This window comes from Balaenoptera acutorostrata, chromosome 3, assembly GCF_949987535.1.
Source record: "Balaenoptera acutorostrata chromosome 3, mBalAcu1.1, whole genome shotgun sequence".
Lineage (NCBI taxonomy): Eukaryota > Metazoa > Chordata > Mammalia > Artiodactyla > Balaenopteridae > Balaenoptera > Balaenoptera acutorostrata.
In genome coordinates this window covers 119369238-119380352 of record NC_080066.1, presented here as the reverse complement: position 1 = coordinate 119380352, position 11115 = coordinate 119369238, and the positions used below count along the sequence as shown (strand labels likewise).

At 40.9% G+C, this 11115-nt stretch overlaps 1 protein-coding gene across 7 annotated transcripts in view; it reads right to left on the bottom strand.

The window, feature by feature from the left end:
• Window positions 1-4310: 4310 nt before the first annotated feature.
• The window catches only part of MIPOL1 (mirror-image polydactyly 1), a 336113-nt gene continuing 329308 nt past the window's right edge, over window positions 4311-11115 (bottom strand). For all 7 annotated transcript variants that reach the window (XM_057543812.1, XM_057543817.1, XM_057543811.1 and 4 more), the window contains one exon: window positions 4311-4473. In XM_057543812.1, coding sequence (XP_057399795.1) covers window positions 4326-4473 — 148 coding nt within the window. In that variant the 3' untranslated portion in view covers window positions 4311-4325. The remainder of the gene's footprint in view (window positions 4474-11115) is intronic.

The window sequence follows — 11115 nt, the reverse complement described above, 5'->3', positions numbered from 1 at the left end:
ACAACAATGCCCGGGCCCCTTCACTTCAAAAGCGGCGATCAGGGGAAAGGCTCCCCTAGAGAATTTTTTTTTTTTCCTCCTCAGCCTTTCATTCCTGGTTTTTAAAAAAAAAAGGCATCAGCAACTCCAGGGTCCGGGCGAGCCTAATGCCCTTTGATGGGGATTGAATTCATTATCTCCAATAACACAATTGTGCTTGGCCAACGAAAAGAGCAAAGCAGAGCTCTATCCCGCCCGAGGGGCCCGGTCGGGCGGGGCGGGCAGGCGAGGAGCGCTCCTGGGACCCGCTCGTAGGCGCAGTCGCGGCGGGCCCGGCGGAGATGCTACACCCCCTACGCGCGGGGGCGCGGGCCCGCCGGGAGGCTGCAGGACCTGTGGCGCCGCCCGCGGAGGCAGCGCGGGGAGGGGGCGGGGCGGCTCTCTGGCTTGATTTATTTTTCGTGTCTCCCTTGCAACCATTCCCCGAGGGCGGCCCCTCCGGCTGGGTGTTTACTCGCTTCCCTCCCGGCCTCCAGCTGTGAAGCAGTCCCTGGCGCCCGGGCGCGTCGGCCAGAAAGACGCCCCTGGCTGAGCGCGAAGGGCTTCTAACATCCTGGCCGCGCCGCCCGACCCCGGCGCCCTCGGCTGGGAGCCAGCTTTACTCGCAACCCAGCACTGATAAACCGGGCTTTAAATCGCCCCTGCCCTAGAGCCCCCTCCGCTCAGGCTCTCCCCACTGGCTTTCACACCAGCCACCCGCACTGATGGCGGAACAGCGCCGGGAGCCTGAGCCCGGACGGCGGGACACCACGTCCGGTACCCAGACGCTGGGTCCGAGCCCCGGACATGAGGCGCCGTTCCTTCGCTTCCGGCCTGGTGGACACTGTCCCGGACCCCGACATCCACGCGAGCGCCTCCTCCCGAGTTCCACTGCCATCCTTGCCCTTTCAGCCTCCTCCAGCCCCTGCTGTCCTGAGTGTACACAGGTGAAAACAGGGGCTAAAACGGGCACTATTAGGTGCCTCGATTTCAGGTGTGTGTGTGAGAGAACTTCCCTAAGAGTCATGAAGACTTCTCTATGGTTTACTGTCTAAAATTCGACTTTAAGTCATTTCATTACTAGGCATACTTCCTACACAATCCTATTTCCCCCCTCACTCATTACTGAGGACAGTATGTATTGCAGTTTTCAGTCAGATAAAGTATAATAATAAACAGAATTTAAAGTATGTTTGTTTATTTTTGCAAGAATACATAAAATGCTCTATGGTAGTAACTGGGTTAGGATTAGTCGTCCCTCGCCAATTAGTCATGACTATCCCAATCTTGAAGCAATTGACTCTTCACCTTTCTCTTCAGGGAATTAGAGCCAGCCCACATATACTGTAGGAGATAATATAGATAGGTAGATAGCTATATATGCCAGCATACATATGTGTGTATGCACACACACAATTAGATACGCTGATTTAGAGGAGCATACCTAAGATCTTTCTGTCCCTATGACTATCCCCAAAGCATGAAAGCAATAAATTAAGTGATCTGTTGACTTGGGGCAAACCAAGAAAAGCATTTCAGATTTAAGACTTTCAGCTAGGCATTATTCTCATCAGGAGATACAGGAATTTAGTTATTTAATCCCCTTCAGCATTAAGTGGTGAAAACTTTACAAATTTAGCCCGTGGAACTCTGACCACTCCCTCCAATTTTTAGGCCTAGGTACCTGGTGGAGGTGGAGGAGAAAAGTCCATTGTGATAGGTAATGTTGAAGAGAAGACTTCAGTTCTTTTTCCATCCCTTTTCTTTTCTTTTTTTCTCTTCTTTTTGTCCTATAGAACAGCATCCTGAATATAAATTACATTAAAACATGCATTTACTTTTGTGAAGACTTTATGGTTTTCATTTACATCAAAAAGTATATAAAACATTTACTTGCAGATACTCTAAATCTCTAATAAAGAGGTCTATGGGTAATGCTAATCTTTAGATGAGTTATCAAACTCCAAATATGTATTACAGATTGTCAAGGAATGAGTGACTTCCCTCCTTCACCCTTACCCCACATTTTATTAACTTATTAAAGAATAGGTCTGAATCTTGGTGACCTATACATTTACAGTGTGGTGTTACTTAAGTCACCTTTTATAAAATCTCTTTTGTAACATCAAGTGGAGGTTTAATCTTTGTCCTCAATATGACATACTATTCCACACCTGGGGGACTGCTGTGTTTCCTTTGTCTATTCATTATCACATGTTTAGAAATACTGGGAAGAGAAAGCCATTTATACAGGGTAAAGATGTCAGTGACTTGGATTTTACAGATTAACAATTTGAATAAGAGTTTAACATAACATGTACGACCAGAATAAATTATATATAGGTATAGCTATTTGGGGATTAATTTTTCCAACATTTTGAGGACTTCAGAGTAACCACATTCTGGACTCAGTGTAAGAACCATCCTGTGAGTAACAATATGTTCAAAACAACCACCAAAAAAGCTTTAATTCTGACGTATATCTGTCAGACCACAGAAGCTACAGGACAGTCCTGTGGCTTATCACATAAACAATTTGTCTAGTGCCAGAGCACACATAAAGGATTATGTGACTTCAGGTGAGCAGGGTACCATAGGATGGATGAATTACTAAACAAAAGATACCATGATTTTCATGTAGATGTCTTCAACTGTGAAACAAAATTAGGAGGGAAGGAAATGTAAAGCATTTCAGTAGAAATGAGAATTTAATGTTATCTAAAGTGTAACCCCAAAGCATATTTTAGCCTTGAGATTCAATGCCTGGGACTATAGAATATGGTAATGGAAAAGACCGATTAATTATGTTTTCTACTCCACTTACCTGTGAGATTCCTCCCCTCAGAGTTTTCACAAGTCAGGTCCAGGATAGATTTAAATGTCAAGAATAGAAGGACTCCCACTTCTTGAGTTTATCAATGTAATGGAGAAGCACTATATTCACAGTGCAAGACATCTTGGCAACAGAATATTTTCTCTGATATTTAGGTACAATTGACTTAAATTTTAAAAATGCTTCTTTGAGGATCCATTTTTATTCAGTCTTAAACCTGTTTCAGATAGGATGCCTGTGTCTCTAACTATTTATTTAACCAATCTATACACATTTACTTTCCTTAGTTCTCACCTAAGATTGATCCAAATAAAGTGTCCCAGGTGAGAAAACACCTTTAACAAGTATGAGCATTTGACTTTCTATTCTTAATACTGAAAGGGGAAAAAATAAAGTTAAACCTCAACAATTCCTTTGAATGATACCAGCATGATAAACAGGGGACTTGGCCCACTTGTGAGATGCCACCTAAATGCTACATCATACAGCTTAGCTTCTTCACCTTTTAAGTATGACTATTGTAAGAAGCCAAAGAACTTCAGCTTATCAAAATGTGTTGAGTTCCTACATTATAAGAACAGAGTCAAGAAACCATCTGGAGGTTGGTTCATTTAGAAGAAATACTGTTTCTCAGACTAAAGAGGGTTTAGGGTATTTGTTAATTTGTGGCCCACAGATTTACATGTGACCTACCAGGAATATATTATGTCAGAGTTTTATATAGTATAAGAGACTGAGGAAGTTCATTATTAAACTTCTAAAGAGAAGTTAAAGCTTTAAATTTCACTTTTAGAGATGCAGAAGCCTGGACCTTCAAAGCTGCATTATGATTTGGAGTCTCAGACTCGAAACTGGACTCTGGGTTTCCAAGGCTCTGAAGGATTCACCCACTTTTTGTACAGTGACCACTGGGCCATGCTTTGCCAAGGATTAACACTCCAGGCTATACCCGTCTCTTAAGTTACAACATCTCTACTGAGTCAGGCAATTAGAAAGGAAATGTTTATTGAATTTGACAAATAATTCACTTTGGAAGTATAATCACAGTAAGAACAGATTGAGAGTTAAGTATGGAGAAAAAATGAGAAATGAGAAGTGATTTCCACTGCATTCCACTCACCTATCTCATCTTATAAAATAGAAGAGGTGAAAGGGAAAATTGGAATTTTAATAAAAATGAAAGGTTGTAAGGCCTGTGATGACTCAAAGAGTAACAGTAAGAAGTTGTGTAATAATATTATTATCTATATAAATGCATTGAATGCAAGGTTGCAAAGATATCAGCTTCTCCCAAGTTGGCTGTTGGGTTCTGAGATGCACAAGTTCTACCCAATTCCTGTTTCATGTGGTGTAACAAGTTACGGCGTTGGGTTTTATTTGTCTCTGTATTTGGTATAACCTTAAAAATATTCAAAGAGCCTTCTTAAATAAAGTGAGGTCTGCATTTTTTCAGGACATATTTGAAGTCTCACATTCACTTACAGTTGTTGCCAGATGATGTGGTTTGTGAAACAACCTGGTATTTTAATAATAAGCACAAATTAACAGAGTAAAACATAGCCCTTTTTCTTTTAGCCTTATCTTCAGCAACAGAAAGCACCATATAGTAGCCAGTGTTCAACCTGAAAATTAAAAAATGTAGAACATAGTGAAAGATCTTTCTTAACTACACTTAAGACTCCTGAAAATGGATTTATCATGAGGGGTAATAAACAATGATTAACATGCTATGACCAAAACAAAAATTTTTTTTTCTTAGTGTTTTCAACTCAGGAGGTAAACTTGTTTTCAAGAGAAACAAGAAAATAGAGATTGTCAGGGAAATGTAAAGGATGAAAAGATGAGGGAAAGGGAGGGAGGGAGAAGTACCATAGCAGAAAAAGCAATGTATTGGATCTTATGTAGACCCACAGACCAAGAGACTGAGGGACTGAGAGATGGGATGGAGGCAAATTAATGGCTGGAGAGAGCTAGAGAGAGTGTGATGAGGAAGGGCCAGGCGTGAAAAGATTTTGTGTCGCCATAGCAACGGGCTCAGCCCTGCTCCCCCTGAAGCCCATTCAGCTCTGAGCTGCCGGAACACGTTTTTAATTAAAGCGTATAAAAGTTGTTTTGTAAGGACTTCTCCTCATCCGATAGATTTCAAAATGGTTAATCAGGCTTCATCTCCTTTTGATCCTCACAAGAGCATGGGCTCCTGTGAGCACAGAAAATGCTGCTGCTGCCACTGCCCCTGAGTAAGTCATCTCTCAATCACACCTAGTACTGGGGATGAGCAAAGCATCTAGTTATTTAGACACACATAAACAGAGAATTCAAGTGGGAGTGCTGGTGGGGGGAGGGGGGTCCATTTTTATGAGTGTAAGTGAAAATGTTGATTTTCTTTGCTCTAGATACTATGGAATTCATCCTTCTGGATGACTATTGTCTCTGATGTGATGTTCTATTTAGCTTTTGAAAACAGCAACATTTTTTCCCGCCTTGGGAGATACAGTCCAAAGGCCAAAAATAAAAGTTACAAATTATTCGTATCAAATAATATTTAATCTTGTATGGGTATCCCAAGAAAGAGGTTTGCTGCACCACTCTTGTATTAAAAGATGCCAACCCATCCTGTTTTTTTTTTTTAGGTAATAAACGGGCTTTCACTTCTAAATCCTCCATAAATTCACAATACACAGCAACAGTTGCATTTTCTTTAGTAAAGTGGATGACAATTGAAAACAGCATCTTTTGTTGATTCACTAAACAATGTCTTAGCAGATGACTCAAACCTTCTCCAAGCTTTTTCATCTCCCTTTCTCCTAAAGCCTGGCAGATGATCTTATTTCTAAGTTCACTGAAAAAGAAGAAAACTCCAGCCTTCACTATAGTTCCCCAAGGCTAGTATGTTAGCCTGAGAAAGAAAAACAGCCCCTCACATTTGGAAACTGGCTTGACACTTCCAGCTAGGCTAGGCTATCCTTACGATGTGGTCCAGCATTCAGTTAGGCCCAGGTGTTCTGTCAAACATAAACAACTTTAGGGGGCTTCCCTGGTGGTGCAGTGGTTAAGAATCCGCCTGCCAGTGAGGGAAACAAGGGTTCGAGCCCTGGCTCAGGAGGATCCCACATGCCACGGAGCAACTAAGCCCGTGCGCCACACCACAACCACTGAAGCCCCCGTGCTCCGCAACATGAGAAGCCACTAGGATGAGAGGCCCGCGCACGGCAGCGAAGAGTGGCCGCCGCTCGCCGCGACCAGAGAAAGCCTGCGCAGCAACGGGGAATCAACGCAGCCAAAAATAAATAAATAGATTAATTAATTAAAAAACATAAACAACTTTATTGAACACCAGTAGGAGACAAAGTCACTTTATAACTAAAGTGAGACAAAAAGACTACTTTGTAATTTTTTCTAAGCACAGATATAAAAAAGGCACTGCAAACCACAAAAATAGCAAACACTCCCCCATCTGAGCTAGGATTAGTAACTGTTGCTTCTTTATAAAGTACAGCTTTGGCTTTGTTTTACTCTTAACTCCTTCTAGATAAGATTTCTTAAGATACTCAAGCATAGTATTATCCCCACATCCTGACAGCATCCTATTAGAAGTCGCACTTTCTTGAGCCCTCCCTCAAATCAAATAGCACAAGCCCCCATACTATAATAAGTCCTAACACCCTCTTACTGAAATGCCACACGGTCCCTTATGATGTATGGTCTCCCTTATTTGCAACAAGCAATAAACCCAACTTGTTCAACTATAAGTATATCCCTGTACCATTCTAAAAGTCCATCTCTGTCCCCAACAAAAGCTCCCATCTTATTTCTACACCTGTCTACAAGGTATTTCCGTGAATATTTAATAAGTTTAAATGACAGCAACACATTTCTCTCAGTAACAAGGCATGCCTCCTGATGTCCTTATTTCTCTCATTCTCTTTGTCACTCAGGCTTGAGAAGTCATAGTCTTTGACGCATCCCTCTTATGACCTATACATCTGTAATTAATTAATATGCTCTATCGATACCCCCCATTCCGCCAACCTTTTATTCCTTAACATCCTAAAGGTCACAATTTTATTTCCTACTACTGTCCACTACCTGCTGAAATAGCCTTCAGAATCTCTTGGCCAATTTTTGTCTGTATACCATTTCTAGCTTAATATTCCTGAGCAATAGCTTTCAGTGAACACAAATAAGTCCTACCTCTTGAGGCTAGAGTTTTCAGAGGTAGAATCAGGAATTACATATGAATAAATAGCATGATTCCCCCCGACACACAACTTACAAAAGATAAATGCCATTGGTGCACACATGGAACAGGGAGGGCAAGAATGCCCTGGTCACCACAAGATCATTCTAGATCTATTCCAGATCTATTCTTTGAGAAATATTTAAAAAGTGAGGGGGCTTCCCTGGTGGCGCAGTGGTTGAGAATCTGCCTGCTAATGCAGGGGACACGGGTTCGAGCCCTGGTCTGGGAAGATCCCACATGCCACGGAGCAGCTGGGCCCGTGAGCCACAATTGCTGAGCCTGCGCGTCTGGAGCCTGTGCCCCGCAACGGGAGGGGCCGCGATAGAGAAAGGCCCGCGCACCGCGATGAAGAGCGGTCCCCGCACCGCGATGAAGAGTGGCCCCCGCTTGCCGCAACTGGAGAAAGCCCTCGCACGAACCGAAGACCCAACACAGCCAATAAATAAATAAATAAATAAATAAATAAATAAATAAAAGAAAAATCCTTTCATTGCCTTTCCAGGCTTGCAATTTAAAAAAAAAATAAAATAAAAAAATTAAATAAATAAAAATAAAAAGTGAGGTGCATTTAAAAGATTCTGGATTAGATGAGAACTGGACCAGCCTTGTGAAGGATGGTTTAGATTGAGGCTGTTTGGCCACAGAATGAAACATTTCTGTTACATTGGAGGATAATTTAGTTATTTCAAGCATGTGTGAAAGAAATTAAAATATTTATTGCATATGATTCTAGAGGGCAAAATTAGGGCCAGAAGGTAGAAATTTGAGAGAATTACAGATTATAACTCAATATAAAGACATTTGTAGCACGGCTACAGAGTAGGTGACCTCAGGAAATAGTGAGCATCTCAATATTGGACATTCAAGGGTAGACTAGATGACCACTTGGGTAAACATGTCTCTCAATCTGTGCTTTATTTATTTAGCTATGATCATTAGACTTTCAATTACAATAGATTTGTTTCTTTTGAATAAAATAAACTTTTATTACATGTGTTCTATTTTATCTTAAATAGTTAGCATTCATTTATTTTCTCACACATTTACCCTTCCAGGTGCTCTCCTTCTTTCCAATATTACTGTGATTCCATCTGTGATCACTTTCCATTTGCCTAATCAACTCCCTTTAGGATTTCTTTTATTGGAGTTCTGCTTGTGATATTCTCTGATTTTATTGCCAAGTTTTTAATTCTAGGTTATAGGGTTTTTTGTTTGTTTGTTTTTTGTTTTTTTACTTTCAGCACTTTAAAGATACTACTTCATTTTATTTTGGATTCTGTTTATCTGAGAAGTCCTCATTCTTATTATTGCCATTTTGAAATTAATATGTGTTTTAATTCTTATTTTTCCTCTTTTTTAAGTCTCTGATAATTTCAACAGCTGGGTCATCACTGGGTCTGGTTCTATTGACTATTTTAATTTTTCACATGGCTCTTCTTTCTTTTTAGTGTGTCTTGTATTTTTTAAAAATTAAATGCCAGATATTGTATATAAAAGAACAGTAGAAACTGAGGTAAATGACCCAGATGGGAATACCCCATTCACTAATGGGGATTTGAGTGACTTTAGTTAGCATTTGAGGTGAGTTGGGTCTTGTGGCTGCTATAGTTACCTTTAACATACCACAGATTTGAAATTCCTCCAGTGGTGAGCTGGACTTCCACGATGTTGTGTTTGGTGTGAGGCCTGGAGAACTGGAGGGTTTTGTTTGTTTTCTGTTTCCCTGCTCCGCCTTCAGACTACAGCAGGTTATCTATGCCTGCAACATAGAGGGAGTCTACTTCCATGGTTCTGTTCCCCCCACCAGTACATGGCTGTTGCCAGTTACTAGATGCAAGGCTCATGGTGGGGCGGGGGAGGGGTTTCTCAGGCAGGGCCTATGCACCTCTTCCAGTAGCAGACAGTCTCTGCCTATTCAGTGCAGGGTCTAGAGCAGTGGTCCCCAACCTTTAGGGCACCAGGGGCCGGTTTCGTGGAAGACAATTTTTCTTCGGACAGGGGAGGGGGCATGGTTCAGGCGGTAAATGCAAGCGATGGGGGGCGGCAGATGAAGCTTTGCTCGCTCGCCCACTGCTCACCCCCTGCTGTGTGGCCCAGTTCCTAACAGGCCACGGACTGGTAGTGGTCTGCAGCCTGGGAGCTGGGGATTCGTGGCCTAGAGCACAGGCAAGTTCCTCTTCCTCCAAATTCCACCTTGTGTTGGCGGGGGCATCTTAGGTGTGAGTTAGTTTGGGAAGATCACCTTGATATAGTTGAAGCTGGTCTATTTACAATCTATCCTTACTCCTATGGCATAGCTTTCCCAGGATCTAAGTCAAAAGCTGAGTCTCTCCTCTTTGGTGAGGCTTGCACTCCATTTATTGTCTCCTCAGCATCATGGGACTGACTAATTCTCTTCTTAGCTTTTTATCTTCTTAGTAAGTGTTTTTTACTTGGTTTCTCTGTGTCTTGTCCTGAATTTAGCCTCTTAAAAATCAGAAAATGCCTTAAGGGAAAAATTGTACATAGTATGTTGGTCTCAACTGTCTATAGTTCTCGTCTCCTGATCTTGGCCCCTCATAGCATAGCTGCTTAATTTAGTTCTAAACTCCACTTTTGATTCTCCAGCCCAGCCAAACTGCCACAAACTCAAGAATGCTGCTTTTGTTATACTTCTATGCCCCAAACCTTGCATAGGCAAAGGCTTCAAGGGAAAAACACAGCTGGGAATGCAGGACTCACCTCAGTGTATTTTCCTTCTCTCCAGGATCCTGGCCCCTCAGGTCCTGGCCGCACTGGTTGTTCTCCAGTGCCTTCAGATTTTGTTTTGTTTTACTTTGCATTTTGTCCAAGTTTTATAGTTATTCTCAGTGAGTGAATTAATCTCATTCTATCAACTCTGTTACAGCCAGAAGCAGAACACGTTTCCTTATTCTAAACCCTGGTACTTAATGAACAATCAAGAGTTGGTGATTCTTATGAGATCCTCTTAATTACCTTGTGTTCAAGCCTCAAATTCATTCTCTTACTCATAATTAATGGATTGATGTATATTTGAGGTCATATTATGGTAGCATTTATTTTTCTGTAAATTTTGGTTGATTAGTCAATAAAGATCATGTCGTTATATATTGTAATTCTAGAAGAGTTGAATATCTTGGTACTATTTAATCTAGTATGTTTGTTTTACCTAAAGGGCAGAAAACCACAGATTAACATCATCATGAAGAGCAAACTTTCACACGTAAAATTCAGATCAGTGTACAGGGTTCATATTGGAGTTTACACTGTTTGAATTAGATAAATACATAACTGATTCAAAGTAATATAGTAGTTGAACAATATATAGAAAATAAGTACAGTGATACATGAATCTAGGTTAATCCAAAAATTCCCTTGAAAACGAATTTTAAGCTGGGTTTCAGATAGCTGGAGTGATAGTAAACTTTGCTGATGGAAGCAAAGAGTTAGAATGTTCCAGAGGTGAAGGACATTTTAAGCTAAAGATTGTTGGCAAATAGCAAGAAGATGGAAGATTAGGGAAGAAATGGAAGTGTGTTAGTATTAAATAGTTTTATAATGTCTACAGAAAGAAAAAAGGAAAGATATGAAAAGGCATATAATCTGAGTTTACATTCAAAGCTAAGTCATGTAGGGTGGATTGAAAGAAGGAAGTGACTGATGTTGAGTGATCCTTTTAAGAAGGAAGCTGTAGTATGGTCACCAGCTAAATGAGGTAGTGATGGAGGTAAGTGGAAGGATTTGATTAATCCTATAACTTGTGGACTCTTTCAGTGGAATGGATGGAGCTGAAGACAAGGAAGAGTGTAAGAGAATAAATACAAGGAAATCAAATACCATTTTTAAAAAATGCTATTTTAAGGTGGTTAAGCTGAGGAAGTGATAAATTGTGTTCTTGCAGATAATAGGATGGAATTTCATGGCAGGGAGGATAAAAGATTTGGGTGCTATCTTTGTCTAATTGAATTTCAGGGGATGAATCTCCATTTGAGATTAATTTATTCATTAATATGGTCAATATATT